At 35.8% G+C, this 12,591-nt stretch overlaps 1 protein-coding gene across 7 annotated transcripts in view; it reads left to right on the top strand.

Annotated features, from left to right (window-relative positions):
* The window catches only part of RPS6KA5 (ribosomal protein S6 kinase A5), an 81,084-nt gene that overhangs the window by 63,180 nt on the left and 5,313 nt on the right, over positions 1-12,591 (top strand). For 3 of the 7 annotated variants that reach the window (XM_086613876.1, XM_086613872.1, XM_086613879.1), the window contains 7 exons: positions 358-519; positions 1,020-1,106; positions 1,766-1,891; positions 2,608-2,741; positions 5,918-6,011; positions 8,263-8,433; positions 11,875-12,066. In XM_086613876.1, coding sequence (XP_086470002.1) covers positions 358-519; positions 1,020-1,106; positions 1,766-1,891; positions 2,608-2,741; positions 5,918-6,011; positions 8,263-8,433; positions 11,875-12,066 — 966 coding nt within the window. The remainder of the gene's footprint in view (positions 1-357; positions 520-1,019; positions 1,107-1,765; positions 1,892-2,607; positions 2,742-5,917; positions 6,012-8,262; positions 8,434-11,874; positions 12,067-12,591) is intronic. The other 4 variants (XM_086613878.1, XM_086613875.1, XM_086613873.1 and 1 more) reach the window with 2 other exon arrangements.

Here is a 12,591-nt window from a genome sequence, read left to right as displayed (position 1 = left end):
AATGAAAATTTGAAGATACTGCATGCATGCACTATGTTTGCAAGACTATAAGTGTTGTTTCCTCTGAAATAGAGGAAGAAATTTAAGTGCTTTTAAATTAATCATTTGGCTTATCTCCACTGTTAAATTTCTTTGTGTGTTTTTTTTTAATGGATTCTATCTACATGCAATTAAGTATGATATTTATCGCCTTTACCTAAGCAAATTAGTAGGGCATAATTTGAATGCTTTTCATCTGCCTATGGAATATAGCAAATGGAGTTAGGACTGTGTGTTTCTGGACAATTCTCTCTTTCCAATATCTATTTCTGTTAAATTTTCATTCGATTCAAATTTATTTTCCTGGTTTTGGTTTAGAATATGAATTGGGATGATTTAGCTGCCAAAAAAGTACCAGCTCCATTTAAACCAGTAATCAGAGATGAGTTGGATGTCAGTAATTTTGCAGAAGAGTTTACAGAAATGGATCCGACATATTCTCCTGCAGCAACCCCTCAGACTTCAGAAAGAATATTTCAGGTATTTCAAGAATTCACAGTAAATCTTTAAAAAAAATCATTTATTGAACAATTCCACGTGTATAGCTAGCTTTTTTTTCCTCTGCCTTCCAAATTATTGAGAATTAAATATATAATTTCCAATCCCAGTTCCCAGGGCTGTTTGTTCAGCAACTGCAAAATGAGAAAGCTGGAAACAGTCCTACTATAAACATAAAACTCCATGACTCTCCATTCCCAGCTGAATGTCTTACCTGCTGGACTAAAGTCAGTCTGTCCTTTATTGGTTCTTCATACTTGGAGTCTTGTCATCTTGACTCCCATCAGCCTGGGCTACCAGCTTGAACAACAGCAACATGGTTTGCCCATGCCCACCTTATACTCTCATTGAGGTATTCTTCTCATAAGTGAGCACTAACTGCAGGGTTGAAAGTAGGTTCTGTAGGAGTGCTCAAATTACTAGACTGCTACATACGGATCAATAACAAAGCTTTCCTTACCATCTCCTCCATGCTGTTAAAGAATGATCCCTTCTTGGACTGCACAGTCTGGATGTCAAATGGACAGAAACAGCTCATGTGCAGCCAACTTGGTCCTAAAGCTGCAGAGGTGAACAGCAGTTCAGATTGCTTTCTCTCCTCACCCTCCTTGTGCTTTTTTTGTTTTTTACTGTCTGTTTTTGAGCAGTTTAATACTTAGTGTACAGGAATGTAGCATCATATTTTGGGAGTTTAGATTTGTAGTGACTGTAGCAAGCAATTTATGCGTGTCATAATATGATCTGATTCATCCTGCAGTGGTAGTCACAGCTGTTCCTGTTACGATACCCAAACTGGGCACATCACTAATGTGAAGCTTATTTTGTTTTGCCATTTAAAATGATTTGATGCTTACATCACAATATAAAAAATATTTAATTATTAACTTAAAGATGTTCTGGGTAGCTAGCTAGTTTGAAGTGTGAGCCTTTATCACTGTTGCAAAACAAATGAAACTGAGCCAGATTTTTAGCATTATTTACCAGAATATTTGTGGTGTTATTTTATCTATAACTATGGAGAATCACAGAATTCCAGGAAGATATCTGTTCACATTGAGCAGAGTAATAGCTATGTATCAATGAGCCGGTTATGGTTTCCGTATTATGTTATGAAAATTCTGATTTGTTTGAAAAATTCTTCTGAAACTTTGAATGTTTTGTGTGCAGTATGATAGTTTGTGTGCAACAATTTCAAGCCATGCGCTTTTCTGATGTCTTAATTTTGTAGGGATATTCTTTCGTTGCACCTTCTATTTTGTTTAAACGCAATGCAGCTACAGTAGATCCTCTTCAGTTTTATATGGGGGATGAGCGACCTGGAACTACAACTATTGCCAGAAGTGCTATGATGAAGGTAATAATAATATCAAGAGCTGAATTAATTTGGTTAACTTGAAACTGCGTATAACTTTCAAAGCAGCAATCACAAGCTAGGCTACAGATTACAAAATAGTCATTATTCATTTATCTGTTCTCTGTAATGGCTCCTCAGATGATCCAATTTGCATGTGGTACTGTTAAGAAGTGGTTGAAGTTCAATCTGAAAAATGAGATGATTGTCTAGATCTTCAGAAGACTGAAGTATAGTAGTAATAGTAGTTTGACTCCTGATAGTTCTTACTCAGCCAACCATTGTGGATATTTTTGAAGCTACTTTATCAGAATTCCTAAATGAAGTATTTGCCCAAGAGTATGTATAGTTGTGTGAAGCCTTATAAGAACACATGCTATTGTGATGTCTTCAAACGAGCACATAGTTTTGTGGATAAATGTATGTACAGCCATCTTTGATCCTGTTTGTCTGAATATTTTGTATCTTAAGCTATTGTAGTAGTAATGATTTATTTAGTGATTATGTTTGTTTAATGTAACATAGTATTTACTCTTTGATTGTTAGAAGAAAGTTTATGCATTTTATTAAATAGAAGTTAAGATTATATTTTATCAAAAAGAAAACTCTTTTACCATTTTAAACGTAGATGACAAATTCTCACAAAAATTTACTCTTTGTCTTTGACTGTGTGTACTAAAAGTATTCTGCAGAACTAAATACAGACAGTTTCCTAACAGGACTCTCCATTTTATCATCATTATGAACTGGATCTGAAAGAGAAACCATTGGGAGAAGGAAGTTTTTCCATTTGTCGAAAGTGCTTACACAAGAAAACTAGCCAAGAGTATGCAGTAAAAATAATTAGCAAAAGGTATAAATATTCTATAAGACAATAAAAATATTTTCTTTGCTTACTGTCACCCATGGATTAGAATAATGTTTGATACATTTTTGGAAGTGGAAAATAACTTTAAAATAATTTCCTATTTGAAGAATCTAAAGAAACTCTTTTTACAGAAACCTTATGACATTTAAAAGATTCTGGGAGTCTTATGAAACAATATGCTATTCTTGTTGGGGAGGACACAAGAAGAAACCTAAAGAGTACTTTTCCGGTTCCTAGTTATATTCTGCCCTAGTTTACCCTAATTTTGCTCCTAATCTGAGTAAGTTATAAGGTCCTCCTATCTTTACACCTAAGTGAACTGAATGTAGACTTACACTAGCTAGTTTTCCTAAGCAGCCCAATGGATTGCCGTGGACATTGCTTTTAAGAAGGATCTGTAGTGTGCCTCAAATCTAATTGAGTGTGTGTGTAAAATGGAATTAGACTATGGAGTTGTAAGTTGCATCTTATTTCCTGGATGTTCTGAAGAGGCAGCTGACTACAGCTGCCACAATGGAGGCAGCTGACCTGTTTTGTGCGTGGGGACCATCTAGTCCTCTTCCAGAATAGATACCTCTGGCAGTTTCTGAATTCAGAGAAGAATGAAGATAAGGGGATTCTTTAAGGGGTGGATAGATTTTTAGTTTCATTTTGCAGTGTTCATTAGTAAATATGTCCCTAGTGTGTTGTAGAATGTCGTTGGGAAAGGAAAGTGTAAATGTTCTGCTGTCAGAATGACAGTTCAGTGATCTCTTCTCCAAGACATTTGGCTGTACCTCTGTTTTTCCAGACTCTAGAAGTAACTGTCCATCAGACTTAAGTGTTTTATCACATGATTTTTGGATAGGATACATTGAAGAATAAGACACCTAAATATAAGTGTCTGAGTCAGTTTTCCGAGGTCTGCTATGATTATGTAGCCCTGCTCAAAACTATTGGTGGAGCCTACAGAGAGACTCGAATGACCAGGCACTAGCAGTGGGATTCAGTAACTTAAACATAGGCATCTACATAGTGCCATTTTAGCATCTGTTGGTGTCCTCTCTGTCCTCCAGTTCCTGTCAGTCTTGTGACTACTACCTTTATGTAGATGTCTTCATGGCTGATGTCTTCTAGGCTCTCCTATGCTTAGGCCACTGAATCCTACTCTAGGTATGTATTTCATGGTGAACTAGTTCACCCTGTAAAACTCGTGAATTAGAATTTCACTCACTATAATGAGACCTTAGACAAGTAGTATGCAGTAGACACCTAAATTGGGGTTTTTAATCTGGAAATCTCTGCCTTGTGTCTACATTCAGAAGGGTTTTTTTTTCTGTAGTGCGTGCAGAGCTGCAGATCAGTGCTCCCATATCATCTTAAGCTAATGGATTTTTTTTGTTTGTTTCTGGATAACAGTGAGCAAACTAGTACTGACTTTTCCCATAGAACACTTAGAAATTATGTCCCTAAATTATATTACTCACAGGTTCTTTTGCTCTTTCTCTTTCATCTTGGTGGACCAGGCTAAATGAAGGTAAGAAGTGGTCTGTATACAGAGATTTTTATTACTTTTTTTTTAGGATTGCAGGCTGTCAGAAGAGTCAGAGCATGTTTGTGTAGTATTTAGAAGTAGCAGTAAACCCACGCTCTGAATGACTGGACACAAATCAGCCTCAAACAAGAAACTGTTAAACTCTAAATAATATTGCTCTAAGGACCACACTAGTAGCTCTTGCTAAAAGGAAAAGTATAATAGGTTTCTAGTAACTTCTTTGCCTCAAAGTCAGTCTTTCACTCCTACCAATCAAAGGTGCCAAAAAAGTGAATCCTACACCTGGGCAAAACTTTTAATGATACTTGAGGTGAAAGCTCAGATCGAGAGTTCCTCTGTGATGTTGCTTTGTTAGTAGTGCTGGACCTGCCTTGATCCAACAATTTGATGTTTACCTGTGTGTCTGAAGGCCAACGCAACAGTGGAGTTCTATAAACTTGCTTGACTTACTGGTTTAGAGTTTCCCACTTGTTTTTCATTATATTGTCTGTTTAAAATCTGAGATGGTGAATATTTATAGAGGAGAAATACTCAGAAAAGGCTATGCACAAATTTAAAAGGTTTATGTTCGTGATACTGAACCTTTTTCATCTGTTTCCTAGGTCTGCCTTCTCCTGGTAGTGGTTTGGGGGGGGAAGCCTATCTGAGTCAGGTTTTTTAACTTCTTAATTAAAGAGATGCAGGTGGAACAGCTTAGTTTACTTGTTCTTTATGTGAAGCCTGCAGAAAAACAGAATTATCTTGCAAAAAATTATCATCATAGTTCTGGTCCTAATTGGGGGGGGGGGGGAAGCAACTAAAAATTAAGAACACACGTGGTGAGAGAGATTCTGTCTATGTTACCCATAAGGCCATTCTCTAAGTCAGTGCAGGATTAGCGTTTCTTGGATAGAGTTTTGGCAAAAATTTTCAGGCATTATTTGCCTAAAATAAATCAATGTATGTATTTAGTGGAAAACAACATGTTCTGCTCTGTCCTCATTCTCGTAGTTCTTATGATGTTCACTGCGCTCACTTTTTTTGGCTGTAGAGTTCAGTACTTGAAAGAGAAGTTGTGCGATGATTTTTGCTCTGGAGCTAGTCTATTCTTATCTCTTCCATTTCGTATTTTCACAATGACCTGTTAGGAGTTCATTTGTATAACACAGTTCATATATAGATGATGTTACTCTTTTTTCTAGTAGGAGCTCACAGTTTCCATACAGCTTTGGAAGTACTTATCTTCTATAAGAATGGAAAAGGATTGAGCCAATAATTTTAGTCTTCAGGATAAAGCTGAACTAACAAATATTTGTAGGAACAGAGGTGAAGTCAAATTGCCCTAGACTAAGGGAAAGGTTTGTTTTAGGTAGAAACTATTCTATAATATCATTTCAGCTCTTGCTGTAGCAAGTTGCAGTTGCATCAAAACCATTGTTTGACTTGGGTGTTGTTTTTTTCATGTCCTAACTTGCAGGATTATGTGGAGAGTTTTGCTCAGTTTACTTGGAGTATGCTTTTAATTGTGTTCAAGCAGTTGTAATATTAAAAAATCTGGATTGCAAGCAATTAAAAAAATAGATGTAACACTTTGAATGTGCAATTTGCTCAGTAAAATTGGTACAAAATGACTGCTCAATTTTTCCAGAATGGAAGCCAACACCCAGAGAGAAATAACTGCTCTGAAACTCTGCGAAGGACATCCGAATGTAGTGAAGTTACATGAAGTTTATCATGACCAGGTATTTTGAAGAAACCATAATCAGTACTTGCCATGTGTTTTCCCAAGAACTTTTAGGAGTTAAGTGTACTGTTACTGTGAAGGCAACTTTTTTCCTTGGGCTTTTGTCTAGTCAGTGTAGAAGATGAAGCAGAAGTTCTGCATTCCAAGGAACTTGCAGTTACTCTAGCAAATCAAAAAAGTATGTGGAAGAATTAAGAGTCCTTGGTCTACTTTGTTAATCATCATACAATATATTCATGGCCCAGTTTCTATATCTATGATACTGAGGTGTCTAATCACCTTCCCTCGGGGTTGTTGTGAATCTTAAAATAATATTTGTGAAATAATATTGAAATCTTGCCTATGGAGATTACATACGTAGTGGTTTTTTCTTACATAATAGTAACTTAATGGACATAACCAAGTAGCTTGCTAAATTACCTAATGTGAAAGTAAAGCCTCTATTTGAAAAATATATTGAGATCAGGATAGGGTTTATTTAGAGACTTAAGTTGTCTCTTTCCTTAGTGTAATGCAAGCTCCACAGCATGTAATACACCACAATTTGATCTAACTTGGAAGTTGGCCCTGATTTGAGCTAGGGGTTTGGACCAGATGTCCTGCAGAGGTCCCTTCAAACCTAAACTAATCTGGTTCTAGTCTATAATTTTGTAATGGAACGTGGGCTTTCTTGCCTCCTCGTGTATCCTGGTCTATCCCTGTAATGCTGTTTATACAAGGAGCAGAAGAGTGCTCATGTAGAGCACTTCTAAAATGAGGTGAGAGAATGAAAAATCTATACTGTAATCTTTTAATGATAAGGCAGTACTGTATATGTGTATAGAACAGGACACTTTTTTCACTTTCCTTTGAGTAAAATGACTATGCTCACGAATATCTGAAAAAAATGTTCTTCAAATTGCTCTGCAACTGAATAGGCTACTCTCAACCAGCCAAACCATTACATTTTTAGTTGTTCCTGGTAGCTCCCAGGTTTTATATTCCAGATTACTCATGCACAATATTCTGAAGACCAGACTGATCAAAATTTTCTAGTTTTGACATTTCTGCAGTTTGTCTTAAAAAGTAGTTCCAATGTTTAACTTGCTCTAATATTAGCCTGATCAAACTCTACATTAATAATCGAATTGTAGAGTATTGAGTTACAGTCTCTTTTGGTGAGCCTTAAGAAGTTTTCTAGCAGAGAAAAGTCTCTTTATCCTTTCCAGCTTTCCTGTCAGCTGTTCCCAAGACATAAAGAAAATTTGCAGGAAAGGGTATCTTACAAGTACTGCTAGCAATGTGACTAGTAGACACCTCGTTTGTTCCAAGAAGTGTTACTGCTTTCCGTCTGCATAGCTCTGCTTAAGTTCCTTGATATCTAAATACTGTGCACCTTCTGTTCCTGACTATTTCTTTGAATTTCATTTTTTGGCCTTTTCTCAGAACTTTTTTCTTTGCTTGGAAATACTGCTTTTGTTACTATCATTCAGAGGAAGGAAAAGCTAGAAGCCATGACATGCCTATGTCTATTGCCTTTTGAGAATGCTAATTTCACTTTCCTGCTCTGAGAAGTCTACTGTTAGTTTAATGGCAAGATACTTGAATTGTGGTTTATTGTGTGCTAGTGTTGTCTTGTAATCAGGGAAGTCACTGCTTATTGATTGTCTTGAAAAGAACAACCATCTAAACAATCACTTTTGTAATTAAAAAATACTCTTCAATGTTTGGGCAGATGTCTATTGTGATTCTAATGATAGAGTAGCTTTGACTACTACTCTGTAGGAGATGAAATCAGAAGAGATTCTAGATAATCTTTGATTTCACAGTAAAGTTTCAGGGTACTTTTAAAGGATTTGGTAACATTAAATGGCTAACTCCTTGTCTATATGAATAGAAACGTATCTCTACATCAGAACAGGCTTAAACAGCAGAAGTCTAGCTTTTTCCAGCTTTATTTGTTAGCCTAAAGAAAGACATTTCATCTCCCTACAGATTTATCCATTTACATGACGACATTGTGTTTTTGTAAATAAATATGGGAGGACATGGGGAAGACCTCAACGTTCTTCAATCTTAGTGAGACTGATGGGGAAAAATATCATCTGAGATGCAGTTTGGTGCTTCATATTGACCTTTCGCATCGCTATGAGCAGCAGTCTTATTTCCTCAGACTTTGAGAACCTATGAGAATAGCACCTAGCTCCTGAATTAATGTTGGTTTGTAATGTTAAATTTCTAACATGCCTTACTTTTCTTTATTGTTTCAGCTTCACACGTTTCTAGTAATGGAATTGCTGAAGGGAGGGGAATTGCTTGAACGTATTCAGAAAAAGAAACATTTCAGTGAGACTGAAGCCAGTCATATTATGCGCAGACTTGTTTCAGCGGTGAGCCATATGCACGATGTAGGAGTAGTCCATAGAGATCTGAAACCTGAGGTACAGTGACTTGCTTATATATGTTTAGACATTAAGTTATTAAATATCTGGAATGTGACCTATTTATGTTCCTCCAGTTTTTATTACAGTTTCTTCGACTTGTATATTTTTAATAAAGTGTTATAACTTTTACTTAGCAAATGCTGTAGATATTTTTCTGTTTATAGGTAAAAGTAACTGTTAGGAAATATTTTCAATTTTGTAAGCAATTTACACTCCAACTTGTTCAAAAACATTCTTTGCCTATTTGGGGACAATTTTTACTAATAGTAAGTACATATTTTTATGTGAAACAGTTCACAAGCAGAGGTAGGTTGCTTGGGTACTTTGCCTGTACACTTACACCTTTTGTTTGATCTTAATTCCCTCAATAGGGCTTCTTTTGGGGGTAGCTGTGATACCTTTGTATTGTCTTCTGTCCTAGTTAAACACAAAATGCATCACAAACTAACGCAGCCAACTAATAAAGATGTGCAATTTAAGTTCAGTGAGCTTAGTAGTTTCCCAAAATAAGCAATTATTTAGTATATATTTTTCAATAATTAACTTGTTCTGGTATTTTTATTGTGCAGCAGCATCTTGCCTTCCAGACAATCAGTTTACTCTGGTAAGGTTGACCACTGGCTTTGTAATGCTTCCTGGAACCAATATTTTCTCTTTCTTTCTTTGCCAACAATGGGCTTAGATATATGTTAGTTTTCTTTTGCCCAAGAATAGTGTTGATTTATGTTAGTTCATTCAGTAAAGACGTTATATTGTATTTTTGATTACAGTTGTTGTACCTCAGGAAATAGCTACTCCTTTTGTATCTGGAGTTTAAAATGATCCACCATTCCTACCTGTGTTTCATTGTTTTGTAACATACCTTGTGGTATCTTACAAACTCACTTCTTTTATAGTCATTCCAACTGAACTGGTAGAGAAGTCTGCTAGGTGTTAGTATTAAACTGTTTTTTGAAAATTAGTCCAAAATATATGGACTAATATATTAGTCAGCTCTGTACTGGGGTGTCTGTATTAAACAATTAAATAAAGAGGGGCTATTGTGAAATTGTAATGTATCAGTTGAAAATGTGACTCTTGGAAAAAGTTTCTCTGCTGACATCATGAAGGAAAGAAAATAGCTTTTGAGACAAGTCGTAATTAAAAGGGCAAAACCCAGAAATCCTTTCTCTCTTCCTGTTCTCATTGTTTTAGTCTTATTACCATCTTGAATATAAAGGCCAGATTCTGTAAAGCGGAGGTTCAGCTGCGTGGTAAATTAGGCAATCTCCAATTCTACATCACAGTCAAGAACAGAAGTCCGGGAAGCCCAAGTAATGGAGGGTTAGCAAACAGCTTGCAGAATGCATTGCCTCCACAAAGTTGGACGTAATCAGCCTGACTGCTTGTTGTTTTGAAAGTTACTATTTTAGGTTCAGACATGAACTTAGTATGGGAGATGCAGGCTTCCCGATATAGATGAGGTTAGTGCACCTTTCTGTAAAAAGATATATAGGAAATTCTGTGCTTTTCTAACAGTTCTAGTCAAATTTGTTTGATGTTCAACTTTGACATCTAATGTGATACTGATAGTCTATTTAAAAAAAAAAAAGACTGGTTACATGTCACTAAGAATGAGGCTTTTTTAATTGCATGGACTGGAAGACTGTTCTGTTTAAGCAATAGTAATTACATCACATATATTACTCTGTGAAATAGAGGGAAAAGTACTGGATAGAAAATAGAGAATTCACAGAAATAAAGAATTTGTGTAGCATATATGACCATTTGGAGCCTCTCAGTAAAAGATTTGAGGGCTGTTTCTGTGACGTGATCATTAATCTGTAAACTGAGTTCTAAAGATATGAGAAAAAACATACCAAGGTGGAGATAATGTTTGTTTCCTTAAAATATATGTGAAATATAGCTTTAAGTGTGAGTTTTTGTGGAACATGGTTTATTTACCTAATCAACAAAGCAGTCTGAACCTAACTTAGGACATTTGGACTGTATCTGTCTGTACATAATCAATTTCACTTTTCTTTTAAGAAAGGAGGTCTTTTTAAACCAATGTTACTGCAGTTCTTTATTTACTTGTTGGCTATGTAACATCACCACAATAAAAAGATGATTGTATTAATCACCTATCCTCATTGTATTAATATTTTTGCTGAAATTAGGCTTCCTTAAGATCCATTTTGCAAAGCAGCTTAATATAGAACACTGACTTTTCTGATTGTGCATTAAGCTGTAACAGGAGTACAGAATGCAAAAATACTGTTGTGTAGCAGCTATTCCCTTTTATCCATAATGAATGCTCTCAGGTTCTTCTTATTGATCTGCTTGCAGTCTAGCAATCTTTTTTTTCACCTTTCTTAATGAGTTTCAAATTAATTACTTTGTGTTGAGTCATTTACCTTTTGTATTACAAAATTACAGGAGGCTATAGGATTTCTGTTAGTAAGACTTTTTCTAGCATTACGTAGATTAAACTTCAAAGGCAAGAGCAAAATTTTACTCTCCTCTTTTCTCTCAGAAGTTCAAGCAGGGAGTAGAATAATTTATAATTCATCTTGGTCTCGCCCAGTTCTTGTGTCTTTCTTGACAAATACAAATACTCAGGGAAAAGAAGAACAGATTGTCTTAAGTCGTCTTCTGAACTGATAACAACCTGTCTGCCTTTAAGTCTGAGATGCCACATTCCAGTTTGTAAAGCTGCAATTCTCAGGGACTACTGTACCAAAGTTTCTTTACCTTGGTATAAGGAGTAGGCCATTGCTTCAAGGTTGGGCTGCTATGTGATCTTCAGTGCTTGGATGCTGTTGGCCCCAGAAAGCATAGCTCTATTGACTTTGAGGTCCATGCCAGACAGCAGTCATACAACTACTGAGCTATTGGTGCACTTTCTAACCACCATCCTTCGCTTTCAAGTTATTCTTTTGCGTCATAGTGCTCGTGGCAGTATGGCTTCAGTGTGGTACCACTTGAGGGCCAAAGACTAGTCAGTCATAAGACAAGACATGCAACAAGAGTCCCACACACAAGAAAGCTATCATGTGCAACATGCCAGAAGGAAGTGGAAGTTTAAGAACACTGAATTTTGTTTGAGGAAGAAGGCAATTCTCCATTTATGTTGATGTCTTTGCTTTTTTTCATGTTAGTGCTCCCCAAATTATTTTCCCCACTGTTCTCTGCTAAATACCTGTTTTCATTAATAATCTCAGACAGAACTATCCTGACTTGCGTATACAGAAGGCGGATAAACGCATCACATTTTCTTGCATCCCAGAGTACCGTTATTTCTACTTTTCTATTTTTTTCCCAATGTCTCCCAGTTCCCCTTTTCTCTAGATAATGGGAAGTTTTCTGTAGTAATAAATGTAGGAAAAAGAGAACTATTAAGTATTCTAACCAATTTTCTACCTAGTGCTGGTATTGATTTTTGTCTTTGCTTTTCAGAATTTATTGTTTACAGATGAAACTGATAATTCAGAAATAAAAATAATTGATTTTGGCTTTGCTCGTTTAAAACCACCTGATAATCAGCCTCTTAAGACTCCATGTTTTACTCTTCATTATGCTGCCCCAGAGCTCTTGAATCACAATGGTTATGACGAATCTTGTGATCTGTGGAGTTTGGGGGTCATTTTGGTGAGTTACTGATATTTTTAATTGTAACTTTATTGAATGTTTTTACTTTTTGTTAAAATGCAGAAGACTTCACACAATTTCAGACTTAAGCTTGGTAGATACTGAATTCAAGTGAGGTGAAAATACTGCTGCGCAAATAATAGGTTCCAAAGACAGATATTTTCTAGGGATGGAGATTTTTTCCTAAGCTGTAAATTAAATTCAACATTTCTGAGAATTGAAAAAAAGCTTGATACAGTCTGGTTCTTAAAAAGGGTTATTCTTGTTAGGAAATATTACAGGCATCCATACAATCTTCCTACAGTTTCAATTCAGAGAAGGAGTCAGCTTGCATTATGATTTACAGAAAATTAATTTCAATAGATATAAACTGAGTAGAAATACTAGTGTGTTTTGTTCATACTTTCCTGAAACATATGAATGTTTCTTCTAGCAAGTACTCCAGACGAAGTCTTGAATGTTTTAAATTTTCTATAGCTTGAAGTTATGCTAGTCAAAGTTTTATTGTACAGTGCTGGTGATGCA

Source organism: Tauraco erythrolophus, chromosome 6, assembly GCF_009769465.1.
Source record: "Tauraco erythrolophus isolate bTauEry1 chromosome 6, bTauEry1.pri, whole genome shotgun sequence".
Classification (NCBI taxonomy): Eukaryota; Metazoa; Chordata; class Aves; order Musophagiformes; family Musophagidae; genus Tauraco; species Tauraco erythrolophus.
The sequence above is the reverse complement of the archived record's forward strand: the minus strand, read 5'-3'. Positions and strand labels throughout refer to the sequence as shown.